Source organism: Rhamphochromis sp. 'chilingali' (assembly GCF_963969265.1).
Source record: "Rhamphochromis sp. 'chilingali' genome assembly, chromosome: 16".
NCBI lineage: Eukaryota > Metazoa > Chordata > Actinopteri > Cichliformes > Cichlidae > Rhamphochromis > Rhamphochromis sp. 'chilingali'.
In genome coordinates, this window is record NC_137943.1 from 15,516,098 (window position 1) to 15,541,312 (window position 25,215).

Genomic DNA, 25,215 nt, shown 5'->3' on the forward strand with positions numbered 1-25,215 from the left:
TGATTTCAGTGAAAACTTTACATTTTGTTTGAGAAGGGAACATAAATATCAGGACATCTTCTCTTGGAGGAGTTTTACCTCCATTGCTGGCATGAAAATGATCCACAATGAACATGTGTGAGAATTTACTTAGTGGCCACTTTCTCGGGTACGCCTGTTCAGCTGCTCATTACGTAACACAAATATCTAATCAGCTTAACATGGCAGCAAGTCACTGTGTTTTGCCATGAATGATCCGCTGAAGTTCAAGAAAGGAATAAGTAGTTCAGAAACTGCTGATCTACTGAGATTCTCCCACACAGCCATCTCTGGTGCTTACAGAGAAAGCTCCAAAAAACAAAAATATCCAGTGAGCGGCATCTCTCTGAGCAAAAAGGCCTTGTTGATGTCAGAGGGCAATGGCCATAAAGCTTGAAGATGCTGGGAAGGTAACAGTAAGTCAAAACAACACCTGTGCAGAAGAGCATCTCTGAATGAACACGCCCAACCTGGAAGTAGATGGGCTACAGCAGCAGAAGACCACACCAGGTGCCACTCCTGTCAGCTAAGAGCAGGACACTGAGGCTATCACAGCGGGAATTTGCATTAATGAGCATCTGAACAGGTGCATCGTTGTTTTCTTGTAGACTTTCACTTGTTAACAATGAGTGAGAGCAAAGCGTTGATACATTAAGAAAAACTTTATTGATGTTTCTCATAAACAACTCAACCATTACATTTCAACATACTGCAGTTTACAAAAATTGAAAGATTTTTTTTAAAACGAAGAGCACAAGAAAAGTGTTGTTAAAGTATCACACATCATGCACACAATAATAGCAGTGTATATCACAATTATCTGATGTAATTGCTCACTCATTAATCTTTCGCTAAGGCACCTAGGGCAGCACTTAAGAGGTTACATCTCTTGATATCAAGGCAAGGCACAGGTGGTGCTTTTCCAACAAGACTGACTTCAGGATCTCAAATGTGGCTCTTATCTGTGTTAACATTTAACTCTGGTGAGCAAGTTGTAACCCTCAGTTTTTTGGGGTGTAATCTGCTGCACGTCCTTTTTATGTTCTCAGCATCACGCAATCCCACAACTCACCACAACAAGCAAAAGATTAAAAAAAAACCCAAAACAGTACACACACAAAAAAAACAAAATGATGGATATTCTTATCAAAAGTCAATAATACATGAAAGACATTAATGAAAATCAATAAATCAGCACAACATGACAGTTTGTGCCCTACTTAAGAGTAAATACTCAGTGAAATCACAGACGCACACACACTCAGATTCTCACTTTATCACTCCCATGCTTCAGCCTTTCCGCTTTCCTGCCCCTCAACTGAACCCGTCACTCCTCCTGACTTCTGCAAGCAGGTGAATCAGGAGGTGCTTCATTTTTCCACCTGTATTGCTCCTTAACCTGACCTCCATTTGGAGGAATGTGAAGAATGTTTATGTAAAAAAACCAACAACTTCCCCCTACATATTTTTGTTATCATACCTGACAGGTGAAGCATGACCAGAGCTGTTCTTAAAGGATATTAGGTAATGGTGCTGAGTGCCAAATTCACAAATCTCTAAAATTTGACAACTGAAATTGTCATGACGACGCTGCTTCCTTTGCAGCAATATTTGCTGTTTTTTTCAGCGTAGGAGGCAGTGGTCAACAGGAGGAGCTGACAGGCCCTTTTCAATCTCTTTTCTATACGTCACATGAAAGCAAAGAACATTTACTGATACAGTAAAAAAGGAAATCATTGTCATAAAGTTCTACATTTAACAGGATTCTGTCAAAGTGCACAATCGGGGCTCTCAAGAGAACATATTATGCAAACAAGAATACAAAGATACATTTAAATATAGGTTAAACAAAGAAAACAAAGTTAACTGTATATTCACAGCAATCTATCAACACCAATTGTATTAAAAGGTGACTTTTACTGACCAAGAGCCACACCATCCAAAATCCTCATCATTCAAGACTCTTAAACCCGCCAACTGTGTGAGGGCCAGCACTGCTGCACCCGCCACCTTAGCTGACCATTCAACACACATACGCGCATACACACCTGGAGGTATCTATGGTTACCCCGAGTTACATCTTTACATGTAAGTGTACAGGTGAGATGTGGCAGCATTGCACGACAACTCTGTGATAAACCTGCGTGGCTCCCAAAGCATCCAGACCAAGCAGTAAAAGTCACACAATAACCTTACACACACAGACACGTGCACGCACATACACACACACACACACACACGCACACACACATACACACCAGACATGCACACCATTTATTCAGAGCAGTCTATGAGTTTGATCCACAAAAGGCTTCTCACATCTACAAAACCACCCCACAAGCCCAGTACATCGATGGACTAACGTCGACATAACTACTTATCATACAATAAACATCCAATTATAAAAAAAATAGGCACGGGCAAATATAACTTACCAAAAAAAGGCAATAATGAGTGAAATAATAATAATTAAAAAGGAGCAAAAAATACAGCTTAGAAGGCAATAGCATGGCTGACTGTAAAAAGTGAGGTGATGACACAGCTGGAGCGCAGGAAGAGAAACACACATATGGGAAGTGGAACTTAATGGTGAGTGGTGATGAGATGGGAAAAAAAGGAAACACAAGGGAAGAGCCAACAGTGGCTAGAGTCCAATGTTTTCACAGCTTCTGCTCTTTACCTCTTCTCTTAACTCGGTTCTGGGTTGAGGAGTGAAAGAGCTTCGTATTTATGACAGATGATACTGTGGGAGAGCAGCTGGCTGACTGCTTACCACATTTCTATCAGGTCATTTTCAGTATTGGAGAAGAGGTAAAAAAAACAAACAACAGAGCACAGTTCGTTATTATGTTCTTTGCCAGAGCTTGGCATAACTTTACTGTATGAGACAAACTGCATGAGTGCAGGGGGGCGAGGTGAGTAATCTGACCTGATCACTCAGATCAGTATTTTTGGATATATTTTTGTTTCTCCAGAGACAACTGTTGGCTCTCGGCGGATATTTTCAGTGTTGTTTTTTTGCTCATCAGAACTCTCATTAATCATCAGCGACCTAAATCTTGAGGTTATACTTTGCACAGGAATGAAAGCAGAGTGCTGGGAAGTTACATTTTTTATATTGATGGTCTGTAGGTATGATAAATGAGTGCTAGCAAAAACTCAATAATATAATTGGGAGCACCACCCTTTGTTTTCACTTAATGACTTTTTTGAGCACACCTCAAAATCAAATATTTTAACACGTGTCAATCTATTCATAGAACGCTATGTGAAAAGGTGAGTAAGTGAGCTTGTAGTTTAATCTCATCTCAAGGTCAAGAATGAATCTCGAAGCTCATATTTCAATTGAAACTCTTCGGTAAATGAAAAAGCAACCATGCTTTTGTTTCGCTTTGTTTTCAGAGATCTACAGTGTAATTTAAGACTGATTTTCACCAAAGCACATCTCTCATGCTGATCTGGTTCCACTTTATCTCTGGTTGCAGAGAAGCCATTAGTATTATCAACTTCTAAGGATTTCCACAGAAAGGCTATTAAGACAACAAAAGATTCACAGCACCGCAACGAGTCTTGCTACATGATGCTGTGAGGAAATAAATTAGCTCACTGATGCTGTGGTTAGAACTATTAAATGTGCCTCTTATTAAAAAAACAAAAAAAACGGGGTGTGGTTAGTTTTTGTCTTTGTACATGTATGAGTACTTGGAGAGTTCTTTAATGTTTGCTCTCATGTTGAGAGAGTGTCTGTGTGTGCGATCCTGTTCCTGGTCATGACTTGAAGTATTTGTCATTGTAACGATGGATGGTTACGCAGCCGTGGTAGGAGATGGCTCGAGGCATAGAGGATGCTCCCGTCATGATGCCTGTTGCTGGGTCGTAACACAGGACGGTGTCTGTGGCTTCGCCATTTTCCCCCCTGCCGCCGAGGATGTAGATCTTTCCGTTACACACTGACATGCCACAGCTCTCCTACAGTTAAAGAAAGACAGAAATTAAAGGGTACATCGTCAAAGTATAGAACTCTTCATATTCTTATGGCTAAAGTCAGTTTGTGGATTCGGGCACTCAGCGTCTGTGTTTGATAGTAACCTGTTTGTTGAAGGTCTGAGCCACATGCATCCAGTAGTCCTCTCCAGGGTCGTAGCAGTAAATGGACTTCGTGAGACCGCCGCACACATAGATCATATTGTTGAGAGATACTGCTGAGATACACCGCTTGGCAATGGGGATGCTGGCACGTAGCAACCAGGAGTCTGTCTCTGGATCATAGCACTGAACCTGTAACATACGTTTGAACATAGTGGTGTTTTACAAAGATGAAAGAAACTTTATCTTTCTTTATCTTAGAAAAATCTATACCATGCAGTGGAAAAACAGCTGTCAAAAGCAGTAACAACTAAAATATGTAAAGCCCATTCGGTGGTTACTGACTCTTCTGTGGGCTGACATTAAGTGCATCTCTGTGTGGTTTTGCATACAATCCAAACATTCTCTCACCCACTTATCTTTAAAATAGCCTCCCCCCAAAAGTTTGGTCTCTAAGGACTTCCATTGAGCACAGAGTCTCGCTGAGACAGATTAGGACCTTTGGGACCAATCTAAATGACCCTGTTAGCAGACCCAAGAGATGAGCAGATCAAAAATCTGGAGTCAGCATGGGCTCTTAGTCTTATCAGGCTGCCCCTCTGCACATGAATGTGTTTTTTCTACTCTGCATAGTCATAAACAAATATGCCAGCTATTTCACGGACGTAAAAAAACTGCTTCGTTGGAACTTTGGATTCCTAAGAAAGCCAGTGTCTTCCTGTTTACTACCAACAATGTGGCCTGTCATTCAAAACATACTGAAACTATTCCAAGGTACTTGTTAAGTCCAAATTCTGAGGCGATCTGTTTTACATGGTAGCGTGACAGATGACAAATGACCTAATCCTTAAGTAAGTTATCGCTATTGTTACCTAGCATTCATTTCACAGAAAGTTTATCATGGTAAAATGGTCCGTCATCACGTGCCACTGTATTTTTCTCCTACTGTAACATTTCTGAATATGTCAGCATGTTAAGCTGTTATAGCTTTACTCCTATGAATAAATGCTATGAAATAAAACCTGAAATACAGTACAATTAATGCATTCCATGGAGAACAAAGCCTGGATACAATTAACAAAGTGAAACAAGGTAAATCAGGACCAACCTGAATAAACAGGATGTACCTGTTACTACTATGCAAAACCATCATTACGAAAGCTAAAATACTTGGTAAGAAATGATTGTTATTTAAGCCTTCCCTTTAACTCAATTCAGGAAAAAGGGGAAATCTGATCTTTATACAAATCATGCAGCGACCGAGAACTATGAGGCCTTTACATATTATGTTTTATGTTGTGTGACGTAAAGGAGCTTGAAAAAAAGCAAAACAAAGCAGAATTTTAAACTTCCATTGCACACCTGTAATTATGAAAACAAGTTATCTGAGAGCAGCTTAGTCTGTTTGTTTTGTTGGTTTTTGCCCTTTATCACCGTCCCTCTTACCCGCTCTTTTTCTTTCCCTCTGTCTTTCTCCCTTTTCTTTTCCCCAGTCAAGTCTGTCCCATGTTCAGCAAATGAAAATAAAATAAACAATAAAAGCAAAGGTGAATCAAATAGACCAATACAGCAAGGCTGGGATGGTCCATTTGGTAAAGTAAATCCGTTGGGCATCTTTCTTTGCCTTTAGACAACAATTCTGATGGCAAAAGAACCAAACGGGACAGGCAAAAAAAGAAAAAGAAAAAAAAAAGAGCACTATGTGCTTGAGTGTGTGGGTGCTGAAAAACCATTTATCACCTTGTCTGAACAGGTTTCATCGTCAGGCCCTCCTCCGATAACAAAGAGCTTTCCAGCACAGCTGGCCACAGCTGGAGAGCTGACCGCTTCTTTCATGGGAGCCACTTCTGTCCAGCGGTTAGAGAAGGAGTCATAACACTCCACACTGCTCAGGCGGCTCTGTCCATCATAACCACCCACAACATAAACCTGCGGACAGACACACAAATGTATGAGGGTCAGATGAGGGGCCAAAATTAAAAGTAAGAGAAATTTCAAGCATAGAGAAACAAAAATTATTCACAGCAAAAAGATGTTTGCATTCAAATTCACTACTTTATGAACATGAACAACAGCCTCTATGTCAGCTTTAGAAAACCAGTTCATCAGGAGCAGAGTGTTGCTGACGTACTTCTTCTGAATAGGCACAATGATCAGTTCCTTACTGCAAAGCCCAGTTCATCTGTTAACCTTTAAACATAAATCTTCATAACTACGAACGTCTGAACTTGACAGCATACTTGTTACAGCCTGAATTTCCACACTCTCATTCTGCCTGATGAAGCAAATCTGGCAATCACTATGCATAAACTATATTCCAAACTACAGCAACAGAATTGGGGATACTGTGTTGACATGAGACAGACCCTACAAATGCTACAGCAACTTTGTGAAAGACACAGATGTATTTTTCAGTTATGCTAATAACATCCTCTGTAAAGGGCTCACGTGTCAAGAAAACAGTGAGGAGCATTGCTGGTTACAAGTGCGGTGTTATGCAAGAGAAAACCTTCAGGCTGTTCCTGCCTCTCTGCAAAATAGGAAACATAAATAAGTACAGACAAGAAAAAGAGGAAAACAGGAGAGACAGGAACAAAGAAAGATGGAGGAAAAGAAGAGGAACAAAAAGACGGAAGCTGATGGGACACATGGTTATTAGCATTAAACGCCTAGCTAATGCTGAATAGCACTATTGTTTTTCCAACTGAAAAACTGACAATCCCTATTCTTGTTTATAAGTCGTGCGGTTACAGAGTAGTATTGTCTCTGCATTCGTGTATTTTCAGTGACAGAATCACATAACTGAGCTGCCACATTGTAACTCACTGAATAAGACCGTGGGCATGCACGCCAACTGCAATTTGTTTATTTTTAATAATTAATGTTGATACAGCTGATAAACTGTAAATGTGGGTTGTTTTTTCCTAAAAGTGAGAGACGCGAGAGAAGCAAAGAGCGATAAAGAAGAAAACAGGCTACTGAGAGATAAATATAATCAAGTGCAAGGAGTTGTTTACAAAGGATTTTGTTAAACTACTGGTTTTGTTGAGCTGTTTTTTTCCTCCTTTCTATTTGTATTAACAACAATTTCAATCCAGTCACATGTAAAGCTAGATACACACCTTTAAGGCGCCCACAGTAATAGCAACAACAAATGTAAAGCATCTTGTTCTTCCTTATGTAATTCTGGTGGGCTGGCGCTTTAAAGAGCCATTGAAGATATCCAGACACAAGATTGTTTAAAGAAGGTGGTGGAAAGGAGTGGGGGTGGGGCACTGGATCACTGTATTTGCACTCTTTTAATAAGACATCAGCTTTTGATACACCATGAAAGTCTGTCAATACTAGGACATAATGGCAGCGCAGACAGCCAATGAATACTGACCTAAAGTATGCAGCTGTCATAAAAATATGCTGAGCTATACAAAATCCATAAATCTGCAGACACAATTGTAATTCACTGAACATGCATGCTAGTTTTATGACCATATTTAAGTGCTGAGCCACTGGTTAAATGATTAACAGCTTCCTTAACATGTGCTAAGGTAAGATGTAGTTAAAGCAAGAGAAACACAGAACAACTGCAGCAGGGGGACAAAAACACGAGCGTATTAATAGAAAGAGCGAAAGAGTGTGAGTGTGTCTGAGAGAGAGACTGACAGAGAGAGAGTGAAACATATAATAGATGTGAACAGCCGTCACCATGTGCCACCATAACAGGGACAGGAAAACAAGTGGTGACCTATTTTAGATTATATCTATGGAAACTAGACCAGTCCAACAGGACGTATCAGACTGCAGGACACTGAGAAGTGTACACGTGTGTGTCTGTGTGATCTTATACCGCCATCCCCGTGATAATCAGCTATCCTCTAGATGTTTACACTTCAGCAAACCTTACATTCATTTATCAACTTTAAGTGTAGTAGGATTATACCTGGTCCTGCATTATAGACGCTTGTACTTTGTTATTCTAAACTTGCAACTGCCACATCAGTGCTTTTTCACCAAAAGGGGAAATTACAAGCTGAATGAGGAAATGAGAGGGTATAAACTCAGGGGGAGGGGAACTGAATTCTGAGGAAATCAACAAACAGAAAGATACATTGTCAAGGGGCAAAATGTCTCAGAGATAAAAAGCCAGATAAGAACCTGGAATGAGACCAAAACAAAAAAGGCACAAACTGGAAAAACCTTCCAGATCTACATGCCAAACGATTCTGAGGTAAAATGATAATATAAATAGTACTATAAATATACATTCAGGTAATTTGAAAAATGATAAATAGAGGTCTTATCTCTGACAGACGTTTATTTACCTTCAGTTAGGAGGACGGCTACTAAAGCGATCAAAAGGATAAAAACTTTTAAAGCTTTAAGAAGCATTTTTCTATAATTACTTGACAGACCATCGACAAGCAGAGGATAAAAGAGAATACATCACAGAGTAATTCGTGTGTCTATGGTTTTAGATACGCTTACATTTTTTTGTCCAGTTTTGAGTTGCAAAACTTGTACTTTGGTATAAAAGTTGATCTTTTTTCATTCAACAGGTTTTGCATGGGAGTGCCCAGCCAGCTACAGACTCTTACCATTAACCGTGGTTTCCTTTAATGTACCAATATCAGTCATGTTTTCACCACACATGTGTGCATGGTTCACTTTGTAGTTAATTACTGACTCTTAAAGCCACACCATGACCACCAACTAAATACCACACTGTTGTGGTTTGCTGTGGCAAGGCAACAAAATATTTTGAGTGTCGTGTAAAATCCAGTGTAGATCAAAGAAACGTCCCAAAAATAAGAAAAGGATGTTTGCACTACAGACCTACCAACGATAAGAAGTCCCTGAGTCACATCCCCTGTGAAAGAGTAAATACAGCGCTATTTCAAAGCTTTCCAAGAATACTTGTAGTCGTGTCCATTAACTTGATGTTTGTAATAGTGAGTAATCATTTGTCACTAAAGTGCATATGAGTGATGTATTGGCCTGAACATGAACTTATGTGCATGCATGAACCAAAACAACTGTCCTTCTTTAGACGACATCAACAACAAATGTCTACAGTTCAGAAATTTCGTCCAACTAGAGGTTCAATTCTTTTTCGATTCTCTTAGTGATCAATTCTCTGTGTGGAAAACAGTCCGCCTACACAAGTCTGAATTTGAACACAATGCACAGAGCTAAGGCATGCGTGCGACTCCTGGGTCCACTGCGGTAATTCCTATTTTGGAATGTGCAGCTGTCAGGAGAACATGCCAACGCTGATAAAAGACACTGAATAAATTTGGAGACATACAAGTTTAATGGACTGGTAACGGCTCTAAAGCAGAAGCACTTATCAAGTTCCGTCTGTAATGAAGACAGACTTGACTGTACAGTATATTTGTGTGATGAAGATTATAGTATGGACCCAATGCGTCTTTACAAACTCATTTGGAGCTCTTGAATCTATGTATAGCTGTACTAAAAAGAAAATATCTGTAAAAGATCATTCAAAATATTTTTTGACAGTTGAGTTACTTTCAGCGTGGAAGGTATTAACAGGATTGTATACGAAGATTTGTGAGATGACACCAAACCTTCAGTTAACACAGATATGTGACAGCAGAAAGCAGCCTATCGCCAAAAAAAACAAAAACAGATGACTTAGTGTGTGTGAATTCATCAGGTTTAAAGATAGATATCTAATGCCAAACACCCTTACGACTTCTTAACTATTTCCTTCAAGCCTCGATGGAAAACCATAGCCGCAAAACTAAAATGAGACATATGACTGAACCACGTCATTTTAAAGTAGTCAAAAAGCTCCATGGAACAGATTCCAGAAATTCCTAAATATGTAGGTGTTTGCTCTTTTGTACTTTATCTCAAATATATTAAAAATCCTTTGGAACAAGGAAATAAGAAACGGTAAATACACTGAGTGAGTGACACATTGTTTTTTACAGCGCTCAAATCTTTGCAATCACACGTCATCACATGCACACAAACTTTACTGAACTTCAACTTTCAAAGTACACATGCTGGATTGACACCGATGTAATGGAGCGTTATGCTGTAGCACATTGTGCAGCACTGATTGCTTGACTGTAAGCTACACTTTTCTCTATAAATATTCCTATGTGGCCAGGCTGTGCTAGCTATGAAAAACCTCTCTGAGACAAAGAAATCTTACATTTCAAGACATTTTGATTATGAATGTCTATAACATCTTCAAAATAACATGTGTAAAGTATATGAAATGACTGAATCAGCTACAGACTTTCAGTAGCTGAAGCTACTGTTTAGTCAGCTCTAAACAGTAGCTTGTGGTTCTTTTAAAAACGAAAACAAACTTTTGTCTGTTGAATAGGCTCCTGCGTATCAGGGTTTGTGAGACAAGTTGGCAACAGCTGTTTACAAACCCTCAGGCAACACATGGATGTGTGACAGCAAAAATCAGGCTATAATCAAATGGAACTGCAATAACAATTATTGTAATTTTTTCTTAGAATTATTGACTGAATCAGGTTTAAGGCCAGATGCTTAATGTCAATCATCCCTAAGTATACAATGCCTTTAGGAATTTCTAAAACTATCACTTGACCCGGAATAGTGTGGAATGAGACCTACGTTGAATATGCAAATTCGACAGCAATTGAAAACTTCCGCGGAAAAGATTCCACAGATTCTTGTAGACATGTAAATGTCAGCCCCTATCTAAGACTTGATCTTAGAAACTATGTGAGGAAGTAAGGAAGATGATGATGATGCTACGCATTCTCTTTATTCTTCTCGGATGAACCCATTACTCAAGTTTCTGTAAACACACATCGCATTTTTCCTGTGAAGCATAGTTGCTGGTTAGTTCCTATGTAGCCAAGATTCAATAGCTATGAAATGTTGGAGACAGACAGATACGACATCCTGGAAAAAAACAACAACAACAGCTGTTCTGTCACCTGTTATAGAAAAAGTTACGAAAATGTCATTAAGAGAGCGTTCACAATTTCTACAAGACATTTAAAAAACAAAAGGAAATTGATATGAAAAATTGCAAGTAGCAGACACGTCACACTCTATCATGAACTAACTTGCGGTGTTGCTGTGGTGCTGTCACTGGGTAAAACCTGATGCTGAAACTTAAGTCGAGTCAGACATCAAGAGGCATTATGTCCCTCCTTACCTTGCCCAGTAGCACACCCATCTTGTGCCTCCAGCGACCTTTGTTAAGAGAAGCCACTCTGATCCACAGGTTGAGCTGGGAGTTATACATCCACACATCCCTGCTGTTTATACGACCACCTAAAAAAACAACAAAATGAAAACAGCTCTCATGAATACAGTTAAGACAGCTCTGAGTTCAGCTTTGAGTGCTCTACATTTTATAACTCTATTCACTATTAGTCTAACAATGTGGTTGATCCTATATAAAAACTTTAAAACGCTACTCTTGATGAGCAGCACACTTTGGGTGTTAAGTAATAACTTATCGCCTAACTAGGTCAGTGTTGTAAGTCTTATCTGACTCTGACACACACGCACACATACCCATGCAATTATGTTCCAGAGATTTTTTGTTTGTATTTACCTTCAAAGCAAACACGCATGAAAGGATCTTTGTCTGCTAACAATCTACTACTACTGCAGCGTATCCTCTATCTGTCATCTGTGACATTGTGGAGAAGAAGGCGTCATTTGACCATGTAATGACATGACCCAGCCACATTTCAAGCAAGCCCAAACTTGTGCCCCTTCTTGCCTCCCCGCTGCCAAACATAGACAGCAGGAAAAAAGAAAGAATCTCCCCTAAATATTTAATAAACTACCAAAATATATATATATATATATATATATGTGTCAACAGTAAAGTTGGAAGAGAAAAAGGTAATGTTATCAATTCTGGAAAAAAAGCAGGTCTAGGAAACAGGTTGCTGGCTTTTATCCAACAACCTGTTATGTATCGCGTGTCAGCAGTGCTCAGAAGGTTGTTTACTTTGTACAGCACACAGATCAGTGGTTGTGTGGAGCAACGATAAAGTGGAACAAAGGTGGAAAGGGGTCCTCTGCAGGTCTGTCTGTAATTAATGTTCAATCATTTAAGAAGAAGCCAAAGAAGCTAGTTGCAGCATGTATCAGCTCAATCAGTCTGCAGGAAGAAAAAAATCCAGACAGTGTGCTGCTCCTGAAGACCTGCTGTTGAAAGATTTGCAATGATGGAGACTTTATCCCTTCAAAGACAGACATGTACATTTGAAAAGCTAGTCATAAAAGCAGTGTTTCTTTGGAATAGGGTCTTTCCTCTTTAAAAATGCCGGTAGGTAATGTCTTCCCGGTGCAGATGGGGAGGGCCACTGCTAATCACTGTTTTTAAAGCACGAGAATCCATGACTTTGGGAGGTCCCAGACATGATTTGTGTGACATTTGCATGTCTTTGAAATACCAATAAGCATTTCTTAGAGTATGTCTTAGAATACCAGTCATGAAAAAGCAACTTGTGACAATGAGATACAATCCATGTATGCCACATGTATGTGGCATGAACATGTGTTGCTGCTCACTAGCTGATAATACAGTAGGAGGTTTATTGGAGTGTTATTGACCTAAGTAGGTCAGTACTGGCCAGAGTTCAAGTCCAAGGACGGAGAAGCCAGGGACACTTTCTATACCCATATCCTATTTAAGACCAGAAATAACTGCAGCTGTGCTACATACTGGAGGCCCTGGAAGGTATTGCGACAGTGCATGAAAAAGGGCAGGCAGAATGGTGGTATGTGCAGGAATGTGACTGAGACAAATAAAAGTTGAGGAGGAGGGATTTAATGTATCAACACACACAAAAGACAGAAAGTATGTCAATAAAGATCGCAACAGGCTATAAAGCAGTGTTGTGCATGTACTTCTGTGGGACAGGCACGGGGGAGGGAGGGCTATGTTGACGTTTTCATGCTGTTTGGAGGCTGAGTGATAGCACACACGTGAGGACTTGGCGCGGGACAGCACTGCACTCTTTGCTAAAGGGGAGAGCTTTCTTTTTTTCTCTCTCTGTGTCTTTCTTTCTATATTTCCCCCTCTTCTCTAGCAATGTTTTTATCCATTACTGCAGTGCAGCTCATATAAAGCATGTTTGAGCATGAGAAGGCCTAGCAGGCACATCAGAGCTCTTGTTAATACCTTTACTCTGACCTCACCAGTTAAAATAAATGAGAAAAACATCTTATTTAATGTAGGATGTATTTTCACCAAAGGAGACTTGCAACACACTTGGCAGCAGTTTGAAAAATGCAGCAGTCTTGCCAAGCGCCCATGAAGGCTATACCTCAGATTAACATTTACTGTAAAGCTTCTTGCAGAAAAAACTATGGAAACAGACTTTTTCATCCTTATATGAAGAAGATTCAGAGAAACCTGGAGAGTTAGTGTCAATTTGGTGACCTTGGGAAGTGGTCAGTAGGAAGAGAAAGAAGGACAGAAACAGCCAGTGAGGGTGTCTCATAGCACTGAGCCTGCAGAGTGCCTCCAGATGTTGCGCTCATATTTTCCTTCAACTCGAATGGGCTGAGGCCTTAAAAATAACACAGGGCAAACAGTCACCGTGGCCTTTCCTGCCTCTCCGCTGAGAGATTAGATGGCAAGTCAAGCACAAACCGACTGTATCTGATGTGTACCCAGCACTAAAATATTACTTACCTGAATTCTAAATGTCCACTAGCAAAAATAATACATTGAAAAGTAATAAAAAAGAGAAAACAACACATTCAACAATTAGTTCCTGAGTAGTTTAAGGTCAAGAAAGCAGTAACTTAAACTTGGATAGATGGTATTTAAAATTTGTCTGTGTTCAGGCTTCGATAAAGCCATGCAAATAAAGTGTAGCATGTGGGCTGGATCTTACCTGACACCAGGATGTCGTTGCGAAGTGCGCAGACGGCGTACTCTGACTTGGTGAACTCGGGCAGTTTTGCCAGTGATTTCCATTCTCCTGTGACTGGATCATAGCATTCGTTGTAGGGCAGGTTGAAGCCCCCTACCCGCTCACAGCCACCCACCACCACAATCACCTCTGAGTACCCAGTGGACCTTTAAAATAAAGAGCAGAGGGAGGGGGAGAGCCATAGAAATGACAGATTAAGTACAAATGAAAGTGCAGAAATGATAAAAACAAACAAAAAAAGAAGTTTAAATAAAAAGGCCAGCAAGGAGGAATGAACATTGCAGACATGGTGTCTAATTAAAAGGGTATGAATATATATATAAACACACATGTCAACACCTGGAGGGCAGGGACATAAAAGGTTTCAACAGGATTTACCTTCATTTATCTTCAAGGCAAAGTTCAGCTTACAATGAATGCATCAATCTCAGGCACAACAAAAACACACTCGAGGCTAAGCTTAAGCTGAATTTCCATGATCACAAAGCTTTCCTCTTTGGCTGTTCAACACATGCCCTGGACATGACTACATTTCCTATGGGAGAGCTAATTAACTACAGCCTCTTTTCTTGTTCTACCATTCTACCATTCATATGTCAGATATTGGGCTGTACCGTGTTGAGAAGTAGGCGTATTTGCAGTTTCTTTCATGGCTTGTTTACACGTTGTCAGAAAAATGCACAGTTCCAGGGCTGGTTCAAGTACTAAGAGAAAGTCTGGCCCCGGAGCACTTTAGCTTTGTGTCTAAGCTGTGTGGATGTGATCAGTTTCTTTCTGGAGGCTTCCCGGGGGAGGAGAAGTCCAGATGCGTCTAACAACTAACAATACACTTGAAATACACAACGCCTTATAACCGACAACTACAATTGCTCCCTCTTTTTTTTTAGGCAGGTCTAACAACAAAGGAGACAGTACAGTCTACCATATGGCCTGCTTTTTTAGTCAGCACCTGCTTTTGTCCTTTATCAGAGACTTTAACATGCAGGTGTACAAAAGTTAACACATACGGCATACGGGCTGCTTGGTAAATAGGTACAAAGTTAACAGGTGAGGACAAAGAGAACCCAAACACACTGGTGAGGTGAGTTAGACTGGTGATACGACAACAAGACTCAACATTTCATGATTACCATGTCTTGCATCACATAATTTTTTCTTTCCTTTACATCAAGTCTGTACAGGAACATGCTCGGCCTCCCTCATTATCATTTCCATTTTAAAATAGGACTACAAAACCCAGCTGACTCAGTGACACACTTGTCTTTTCAACACACTAGCACTCCCTGTGTTTTTCACACTGAAACACACACAACAACAACACGGGCAGGAGCACTGAGTTCACGCGCATATCGTAAAATCTAGTTATGCAATGTGGGATAAAAGATTGGCTAACTGCTTAAAAAGATGTGTTTTCTATCACGGTGACATCTTTCATCGTTGTTTGAAACATAATTCAAAAAGGCTGGCAGAAAAGACAGTTCATTTATCACTCATGCAACTGTCACACACACAAGTCATCTTCCTCATACCTGGGAATCAACATTTTAGTTACCTTCGTGGACAAGTTCTGGGTGACATCATTTCATTTCCGAGCACGTGGTAACGCCTGGCCTCGTGGAGAAGGTGGTAGCACTCTGGGGCAGTTTGGATGAGCTGGTCTCCCTCCACGGTCTGAACAAAGTAGCTGGGGTGCAGAAGGGGCAGGCGGACATGGTGGAGGAGAGCCTTCAGAATGGGCTTCCTGGCCTCCACGCTGTGGTACACCCAGCGCATCACTGCCTCAAACACAAACTCTTCCTTACAGACAGAAAGTTCATCACTGTTAATGTACTCTTCCAACTCTTCTTTACGCAGGTCGAGGAACTCCTCGTGCAGAGCCACCTCTGAGAAGTTGGCCAAGGCGTAACTGTGACAGCGGCTGGCCAGCTGCTTCAGAGAATGCGCCTCTGCAAAGCGCTGGATGCCCAGACAGTTGCACGGGTCCAGCTGATCCTCTAGGAACTTAGCGCAGGCATCACGGAGTGTGGTGATCTGGAAAAGGCTGGCGGTTTCAAAGAGAAACTGGACATTTTCAGTGGTGATTTTGGCACGGCCGGTGTAAACGTAGTTGAGAAATGAGTCCATCGCCTCGGCTAGGATGCCGTTAATTTCAACAAGCATCTCACGGCTCTCGCGGTGATCATTGCAGAACATGGCTCTGAAGTAGGAAGAGCAGGCAGATAGCACAGCGCGGTGGCAGGGAAACTCACGGCCCTGCACACTGATGACCACGTCGGTGAAAAGGCGGCAGTCGCGAAACTCATTGAACACCTGCAGAATGCCCTCTGAGTGTGAGGATCCGGAGCAGAAGTCCAGAACATCCTGGTTGGCTATATTTTTAGATTCAACCTCAAACACCTTGGGAGACAAAAAGACGTGTGGTTTGATAAGATGCCACAAAAGATTTGGGAACAAATGTTAGTTATTTGTGTATCTTTTCTTTGACTGCACCTTGCGTTTGACAGCTGGCGAGTCTCTGATCCCAGAGTCCTCCCTGTTCAACCTCCTGCCCAGCATCAATACCATGGCTGCCACCTTCAATATAGGTCTGTTTTATACTTTAAAAGATATCTGAGGATGGAGAGCAAGTAATGTAAAAATATTATTATTATCATGTTATTCTTTAGGAAATCGCAGCAGGGGATACTCGAAAAAGGGTGGTGAATATATAACAAGAAGCCCAATTAGATTACTACAGTATGAACTGAGATCAGTCACCAAACAAACAAAGCCCTCACAGAGTAAAACCACAAAGCATGTGTTTGGAAGTAGGGGAGATCACGCAAGTCCCTCACAAGCACAGTTCTTAAGTCAGTGGGGCAAAAACAAAGTCTTACGTCACACTTTAAGAAAAGAATTTCCAAGGAAGTCAATGTCAGCAGAACGCAAATCAGTATTGCACCTTGTCTGCGAAGCAGTTGTGCCCTGGAGCGCGGAGTGCATGACACGGAAGATGGGAAACAAAGAGACACAGGCGGGAAAGAGGCTGAGCAACGGTTGGAACGGTCTACACGTCAGTCAGGTTTGAAGGCGTGGGGGCAGGGATGCTTTTCTTTGAACAAGTGCAAAGTCAAGGATACTAGTTTCTTTTTTAAAAGTATTTTTGGCAGTAACCTCTTTGAGAAGAAAAGACAAAGCAACCAAGTGAGTCCCAGTAATTATGTTTTGTTACACACTAAAAGGTAGACGGCATCTTTAGGTCAAGGTATAAATAAAGTTCATAAAGTTCTTGAGAATATCTGATCAAGAAAGGATTTATTTTTATTTTAAATCTATTGCCGTGCTGTATTTTTAAAAGCCGGGAGCATGCCTGGCTTTTGCTCCGGTGAGGTAATTTATCTCTGGCTATTTTTAACAACAACTCAACCCATTCACGTGCGTTAGCTTGTTCCCCACAGGCAGCTGCGGCAGCACCTCGTCATCCAGATTAAAGGACAGGTTTAGCCAGAGGTATCTGACGCAGATATCCTTTGTGATCAATACATAATAAGATGCATAATACGATGCAGATATTAAAAAACAACAACAACAACACCACAGTTTTTACAATATGCACTCATACATCGTTTGTTAGTACTGAAATTAAGCTAAATTTACATAGAAAAATGGCTGCAACAATACTCAGTTTGTTTTTTGATATTTAAAATAGTAACAGATGCTGAATTATGTGTTTATTTTATGTTAATTTAATATTAATAAGGTTCAACTCGGTAAGAAATATATCTACTTGTATATTTAGGTGTGTGGTTAAATAGCTAAACAGGTAGAAAATACTTTATGTGCTTCGATTAGTAAGACAAAAGAAACTTGCCTCGTGCCCACCGTTACCTACTTAATTTTGTTTTTTTTTTATGTTGGGCTGTTATTTTACTCTATATAGCACAACAGACTCAAGCAAAAATAAATCAAGTAATAACAATAGAAATAAGTCTAAAGTTAACAACCACAAATGTTTACTTAGTAAAATGTAGAAATTAATACCTTATGCAGAAAGTTCCAGATGAAGCTTCCTCCTCTCTCTCCAGTGGGTAAACAAATTTGTAGAACAGTAAATCTGTATCCTAAAAAAAGTTTGACTATGTATTTTCGAGTAGTTATGGTCGAATGGTTATAAAAAATAAAGCAGGCTGATATCCAGCCGGGACATGTTGAATCGCGACGATGACAAAAACAAAGACTTTCTAACTAGCTAACTGTAAACACAGACCCTTATATATTTGCCAGGGAAAAAAATAGCCATCCCTCTGCCGCGGAGCATTATGGGTTGTGTAGTTCGGATTATTGTTTGTTATTGGGCGTTGAAGAAGGAGAAAACTACAATTACCAAATGCTTCGAGTCCTCCACGTGGCCTCCCTTTGTTTGCAAACAAACTTTTACCGAGGAAAAAAAGTTGCTGTCAAGACGTGATGGCGATCGAAAAAAACACGGAAAATAACAGCAGTTTTTAAGCGCTGTTTATACGGACATGTAGAGGGCGCGCGAGTGTGTAGGACGCTAACGTCATTAAATAAATGTTTGCTATGTAAAACACACCTATATGAAAGCGGATTTACACAGTTATATAATGCACAGTGATACCCATAAAGGACATGCAGAAAAACCGTATAAACAACATGAACACGTGAAAAAACACGAAAAGCAGCATAACAGACTTTTTTTTTAGGTGAGGAAGGAGGAGCTTGGCCGGAATTAAGAATGTCACAACTTCCTTTTGCCTGCTGCAAAATATTTCCCAGAGCTTCCAGCCGGTTTCCTTGAAGAACCAAGTGTGCTATCATTGGTGCAAATCCATATGAACCATGTGCCTACTATTTACACAAAAAGCGAGCTACTGTTCCCCTGAAGCACACTTTATCCAAACATATGCAAATACTTTACACAGATTCAAATAAAAACATCAAAAAAGATAAGGTTGTAAAGGCATACAGTGATATCGGTATTCTACACTATAGTGTAGTAGTACTATCATCAGTACCTTTCACACTTACAAGTCTCCCTCCCATGGTCAAAAGACTAGAAATAGGTGTTATTCCCCACAAATAAACAGGAGCATCTACAGGATGAAGCACTTGTTGGATGGTGTCATGTGTTTTTTATGTATAGTAACCTTATTTATATTGATACACACAGTATCCTGCAAATATAATATATATATTATTTAGAGGCTGAAAGCTTTAAAGAGACACTGGATATATTTAGTGGTGATTTTGGCACAGCTGGTGTAAATGTAGTTGAGGAAGGACGAAGTTATTGTACCGTGTTCTACATTAAAATCAGTCCAGCTCTTTTCTCTAGTACAAATATTTTTAATTGAATTGCTGAATTTGTTGTAATTTCTAACACCCTATTGCTCAGCTTTCTCGTGAGAACGAGATTCTTAAATTCAGTGAGATATTTTATCTGGTTGAGTATAAATAAAAGTGACTTTGTCCAAATCTGATTGCCGTTTCTATGTTGTGTCATGCCAATTATGTTTGACAAATTATAAGTCAACCAGTTATTTTCAACACTTTAAATAAGGCAGCAATACAATAGCTTGGGTAACCCCCTCCCCCTCCCCTCAGGGACTTTTTGTGTGAGTTCATCAGGATGAAAAGCAATGTAGTCTTATCAGACCACGTTGAATGGCAATGATTTCTGTGGAAATCAGGTCATTAGAGATTTGTACTTAGCACTGTGTAATCAGTTCCATGTAAATGGGCAAATAAGATTAAGTAGAGTAGAGTGTTCTTTGGGGTAGAGGTGGTCCAGAGGCTTATGTAGAAAGGCAGTGTGAGGTTGTTTAGAGTGCAGGGATCCAGGCCATGAGGAAAGAACACATCTACTATCCTGTTGTGCTTTACAAGACGAAGGGACGAATGTGTCCCTCTGCTGTTAAGTTGCTGAACTGGTTACGGCCGCCTGCTGCCAGGATGCTCGACTCACCACTATCCATCACCCTTCTCGCCATGTCGGATCATTGTAGATATCCAGCTTTAGACAAACAAGGCTTTAAAAAAAACTAATACAGTTTAGTGCTTTATTACTTTAGTCATAAAACCGAGGCCCGGGATCGTGTGTTACATAAATATGAAAGCAGGGAAGTTCAGCATCTTCTGACCGAGATCCACAGAGCAGCAACACAGTTCTCAACCCCTGACACAAACAGAGAAAGTAGAAAGAAATCCAAGTGCTTTATACAAATAAAACATTGGCGATATTGCATTATTAATGTAGCTGGAACACAGAGTCTAAGTTCTGGATTCGGTGAAATCTAACTCCTACAGACTAAACTATAAAATAAAATGCAGCGTTTCTCTATGACAGTTTGATTCTTGGCATTTTTACAGATCATGTAGATAAAACTCTGACCCTTTAGAAGTTGTTCAAAAACACAGCAGGTCTTTACGCAGCTGTGGCCTGGCTGAGTCTCCTGTGCTGGTGCAGCAGCAGCAGCATTACTGTGTCTGAGATCTCTCTGTACCTGATCCCATACAGGTAAGGAGCAAATACCCTGGGCAGCAACATAAAAACACACATATTGACTGTGGAGACCCACACGCGAACATCCTGAGGTATGTCTTTCCTGTCTATTAGAACGAGCTCTATGGTAAAAAGGAAGCCGGGGGCAAAGTAGAGCAGGAGCAGAACCCCGTGGGCCAGCAGGGTGACCCTGGCCCTGGAGAAGCGGTTATGCCAGATTCCCTGTGTCCTCGTTATCATGTAGAGGCGAATGTAGCAGTAAGAAATGAGCAGTGAACACATGAGTGCAGCTACGAAGAAGTAGATGTAGATCCCAGTCATGTTCCTGGCTTGAATGAATCCAAGGGAGATGAGGACCAGACACACGGGTAGCTTTTCATGGAAGTTCCCACTCGCTACCTGCGTCTTGATCATCACTGTGAAAGGGTATATGGCTGCTAACACCCACACCCCCACCAGTATGCAGTAGGTACGGGAAGGTGGAATAACGTCACGGTAACAGAGAGGCCAGCGAACAGCAGCATAGGTGTCGACCACCATGAGAGTGACCGTGTAAATGGCACAGCAGTAGCTGGTGACAGTGAGAGTTGTGACCAGCTCACAACCCAACCATTGCATCGGTGCTCTCAAGGCGTTACAAATCAACGTGGCCAAGTTGAGGAGGACCAAAAACAGGTCGGCCACCAGGATGTTGGCCAGTAGCAGGTAACGCGTCTCCTGGCGGAGGGCACGGGATAGGAAAATGCTTACCAGGAGAACAGGGCTGGCCAGCAAGGTGGCAAGAGTGATGACTATTGTGGGGATCAAAAACAAATCCAGGTGCCATTTCTCCAGGACCTCCACCCACTCCTGCGTGATGTTTGAAATTGGTATCGGTGATGTCATTGTACCTGTGAGTCACGGAGGAAGTGCAGATGGCGACACAGGGGTGTTTTATGATCACAGTCCCTACTTTCTCCAGCCAAGTCCTGTGAAAGAAAAACACCATAAATCAATGTCCACAGCGCACTACATTTAATACAGGTGGGATACACCTCCACTCTAATCCACCCAGCGAATTTGAACTGGATGAGCAGGTAAGAAACTGTATAAATCAACTGTAACTACATGCAAATATGGTTCAAGTCTATATTTATGCATTTGCGTCAAAGCTGCAACGTGCAAATTTTCACACAAGCAGCAAAGAGCAAATGTGATCTCTACATGAATAATATCTCTGTGTGTGTTTGATACAGTGATAACCTTGTTGGGCTGCAGGCTGGAAAAACAAAAACAAACAAAAAAAACAGTAATGTCTAACACTTTAATGCTCCAGCTTTTTAAACATGCCATTTTTATTTTACAGTCCAGTCTAATTGTTTTAGTCTACTTAACAATTAAAATGAGCGGCCAGAAGCTTGTTGGCAGAATTCGAATATGAACGAATATTCAACAATGGACCCTGAACATCAACTTCTCTTCATGTACAATCTCACAAATCAGGTGCAACATCATGATTTCACTCAGCAAAAAATAAATGACTAAGCTGAACACCACAACCGTGATAACCACGTTCCCAACCAAAATTTGTATACACTAAACAAAAAGAGCAAAACAAAACCCAGAAATGACTACATAAACATATTTATTGACAAATTATCGATTGAACAAAAGGTGAGTGATCTTACCTGAGGCTCAAAAATGGAAAAAACTGCCTGTGGCGTGCATCCGTTAATGCTCAAATAAATAAAACGGTGCTCTGCAGCACTCATCTCACTGGACGGCTCTTTCTGAATGTACCCTTTGTTGACTCAGAGAGATAGTATAGGGGCTGCAGAGAGCTACAAACACTCAGCTGTCACGTAGTAACGAGGTGGAGCTCCCCACACCGTAGCTTTTATAGCGTTTTCTGCCCAGTAAATCGGATTGGTTTTCAAGAATTTATTTGACTTTATTCGAAAACTCACTTAAAGGGATTGGCAGTCATCTCCTGTTTTCAATAGGACTCACAAGTCAAGCTTCTGAAATTCATTTAATTTATGCCATCAATGAAGGAAAGTCAAAAATATTAGTGACACATTTTTCCTCACCCAAAGTTAGACCTGACCCACAGTCTCACACCAACGTCCTCACGTCTTACATGATGAAACCACTAACATAAACCCCAGCAAAAGGCTCTCACTGTGTTCCCATGGGTGGTTTAGATAATAATCTAGGGAACTTCCCTAAAAAGCAAAAAACAAAGACTGGTTCAACAAGCAGTCACTTCTTTCTCCTTTTCCCATATCCACTTTTTGCTTCTCTATCATCGTCGTCATCGTCGTCATCCTCATCGTCACTATCAGGTTCGGTCCTGCCCTGCTGCAGCTCCCCTTCCTGCCACTCCCTGGCTGCCAGTCTTTTAAACACGTCGTACTCCTCCGCTGATGTCTGGGCGACGTGCGCAAGGAAGGTGTCCTGATCAACATTAAGGACGCTGTCCAGATTGGGGTTGATGATCGTCGTCTGTCCTTTCTTGTCCGGGGTTTCATAGAGGCCCCGTCGCTCCAAGAAAGTGTGTCGACAGCGGATCTCATCCAGACTGTAACGAAACAGTCGGCACTTCACCATCTCCGCCTGTTTGACACCCATTCTGAAGTAGACGTACTGTGGAGAGAGGAGGTAAAATGTGCCGGTCAACACAGTTAGTACACAGTTTGACAACAGCTTTAAGTGGACAACATATAAAAGTGTGGACACAGGAGATACTCCTATTCCGAAACTCTGAGCTGATCTTAAGGACGGTATGCTTTCATGTGGGAAAGTGCAATGCGGATGCACACTGTCCCACTCTGCACTGTACAAAGAGACCTGCAGAAGTGCTCACAGGATTATAAAATGCAGATCTGAAAAATAAATAAATATATATACAAATAACATTCAGTCTATTATTACTGGAATGGAGCTACTGAGCCCACTGTGCTCATCATCTTTGATAACTTATTCAAAACATCTAGGAATTCACATTTGCATCTTTTATGTAATAATATGGTAACCGTTGTTTGTTACACATTTGAATACACAGAACCCAAGTATAAGGTCTGTTTGGACAGGTCTGTTTGACAATCCAAACCAAAACCTAACAAAAAGCAGCAAACGCAATTCACTTGCTCACCTGAAACTTGTACTCCAGCTGATCCAAGTTCTCCAGCACCACTGCTGGACAATCTCTGATGATGTCTGTGACCTGCTGGGAAGTAAACAGGCACTTCTCTTTGAGAAACATCACCACATTTTTTACTCTTTTCGAAGGCACAGTCAGGATCCTGGGGTAATGGGCCACCACCCTCTGAAGACTGCCTACGGAGAAATAGAGTAAAATGCGGGTTTCATATATTTTCAGTAATTTTATGCCTGATCTAATGTAGAAATAAACTGCGCAAAGGCAACACCTTACCTTCAACTAAGCCTATTTTCCGCAGGTTGCTTATGCGCTGCTGCAGCTGTGCCTCTTTGATGGTGTAAAGTTCAGGACATTTCTCCAGGCACTTCTTCACACTCGACGGGTTGAGACCCAAGACAAACAGAGCTGTGAGGGTTGGTAGGATGTGTTTGGCAGAATCTCCTTTTCTGACATTGGCCAGAGACTCGTATATCTGCTCTGCCTGACTCTCTGTGAAGCCCATATCAATGAAAGAGCGCAGGGACAGCTCAGTGACCGGGATCCCACTCGGAGGATTCAAGTCTTGACTGTGCTGCGTTGCCTGGTTGGTGAAGGAACAATACCATCTGGACTGGGGGTAGTATCTCCCAAACTGACGCGGACACAGTGTAGATATGGTGGCATTTCTCACAGCCAACCGTAGTACCTGTGGAAAAATACACGCCTTTAAAACCCTCACAGACAGCAGCGGTAGAGGGGGCAGAAAATATGCTAACAAACTCCACCGTTATCATTAGCTCAAGTTAGCAGACGTGAAGGTTATAAATGTCAGTCTTTTCTTTTCTTTTCTTTCCTTTTTTTTTTTTTTTTTTACTGATGGGTCCATTCAGTTAAAAGTGTTGCACCTCTAATTATTTCTACTTCGAGGAAAAAGATACTAAATCGTAATAGTTTGTATTTATACTTCACCTGATTCACAGCAACACGGGTCCCCATGCTTCTCCGTTATCGAAATATTTCCGTCTTCCAACTTAAAGAGTACAAAGGTTCCGCTACGTGTGTATGTATATCAAAGACTGTAGAAAACAGTTTTTTCTACAGTCTTTGGTATATATTCGGCTAGTCAAATATGATGGTGTGATCATGATTTAGAAATCTTATAAGACAGACATTTTCTTAATTAAATTGCCTGTGTCGTGCCAAAAAGTGATTCTCGATGGGGTTTTTTAAGCGTCTAATATCTTTGTTTCTATCTGTTTATAGACCGCAGTCATTAGGGTTTATATATAAAATAAAGAAATTACTTGTTTTATCCTTATGGCTCTGCGTGACTGTACTAATAAATTCAGTGCTTTTTGGAAACATGTTTTTAAACTCAATGACACCTTCAAACGTCACTTTACCAGGATCTAATTGCAGCTTGTGCATTGTGCCTCAAAGTTGCTTGACACAATTCGTGATTGACATATTTGACAGATTGTATTTCAACAATCATAGAGTCAACAGTCTAAATAGAGACTTTCGGGCACTTTTTGGCAGTGCTTTCCTGCCCTGAGTAACGATATAGT

At 40.9% G+C, this 25,215-nt stretch overlaps 3 protein-coding genes across 3 annotated transcripts; all 3 read right to left on the bottom strand.

The window, feature by feature from the left end:
• Window positions 1–679: 679 nt before the first annotated feature.
• Window positions 680–18,727, bottom strand: klhl24a (kelch-like family member 24a). The gene is made up of 8 exons (XM_080862145.1): window positions 18,045–18,727; window positions 16,515–16,634; window positions 15,577–16,421; window positions 13,986–14,170; window positions 11,276–11,394; window positions 5,845–6,033; window positions 4,108–4,296; window positions 680–3,987 (listed from the first exon to the last, which is right to left on the bottom strand). Exons 2-8 carry the CDS (start codon window positions 16,587–16,589, stop codon window positions 3,787–3,789), a joined length of 1,803 nt encoding a protein of 600 aa, XP_080718271.1. The 5' UTR covers window positions 16,590–16,634; window positions 18,045–18,727; the 3' UTR covers window positions 680–3,786.
• A 1,354-nt stretch (window positions 18,728–20,081) lies between these two features.
• Window positions 20,082–21,670, bottom strand: LOC308412356 (putative G-protein coupled receptor 148). Its single transcript, XM_080906627.1, has one exon. It carries the CDS (start codon window positions 21,409–21,411, stop codon window positions 20,449–20,451), a length of 963 nt encoding a protein of 320 aa, XP_080762753.1. The 5' UTR covers window positions 21,412–21,670; the 3' UTR covers window positions 20,082–20,448.
• A 145-nt stretch (window positions 21,671–21,815) lies between these two features.
• Window positions 21,816–24,669, bottom strand: mterf4 (mitochondrial transcription termination factor 4). Its single transcript, XM_080906626.1, has 4 exons — window positions 24,617–24,669; window positions 23,942–24,353; window positions 23,660–23,844; window positions 21,816–23,151 (listed from the first exon to the last, which is right to left on the bottom strand). The coding sequence occupies exons 1-4, from the start codon at window positions 24,641–24,643 to the stop codon at window positions 22,768–22,770; spliced, it is 1,008 nt and encodes a 335-aa protein (XP_080762752.1). The 5' UTR covers window positions 24,644–24,669; the 3' UTR covers window positions 21,816–22,767.
• Between the last annotated feature and the right edge of the window lie 546 nt (window positions 24,670–25,215).

What these genes read in the sequence shown, in the direction of transcription:
- klhl24a (XM_080862145.1), bottom strand. Translation starts at nt 16,589, where the DNA reads ATGGTATTGATGCTGGGCAGGAGGTTGAACAGGGAGGACTCTGGGATC. An exon ending in CGCCAGCTGTCAAACGCAAG is followed by an intron (nt 16,422 to 16,514) that starts GTGCAGTCAAAG and finishes TTGTCTCCCAAG; the next exon opens with GTGTTTGAGGTTGAATCTAA. An exon ending in TGGGTGTGCTACTGGGCAAG is followed by an intron (nt 6,034 to 11,275) that starts GTAAGGAGGGAC and finishes GTCTGTCCGCAG; the next exon opens with GTTTATGTTGTGGGTGGTTA.
- mterf4 (XM_080906626.1), bottom strand. Translation starts at nt 24,643, where the DNA reads ATGGGGACCCGTGTTGCTGTGAATCAG. An exon ending in GAAAATAGGCTTAGTTGAAG is followed by an intron (nt 23,845 to 23,941) that starts GTAAGGTGTTGC and finishes ATTTCTCCGTAG; the next exon opens with GCAGTCTTCAGAGGGTGGTG. An exon ending in AGCTGGAGTACAAGTTTCAG is followed by an intron (nt 23,152 to 23,659) that starts GTGAGCAAGTGA and finishes CTCTCTCCACAG; the next exon opens with TACGTCTACTTCAGAATGGG.
- LOC308412356 (XM_080906627.1), bottom strand. Translation starts at nt 21,411, where the DNA reads ATGACATCACCGATACCAATTTCAAACATCACGCAGGAGTGGGTGGAG.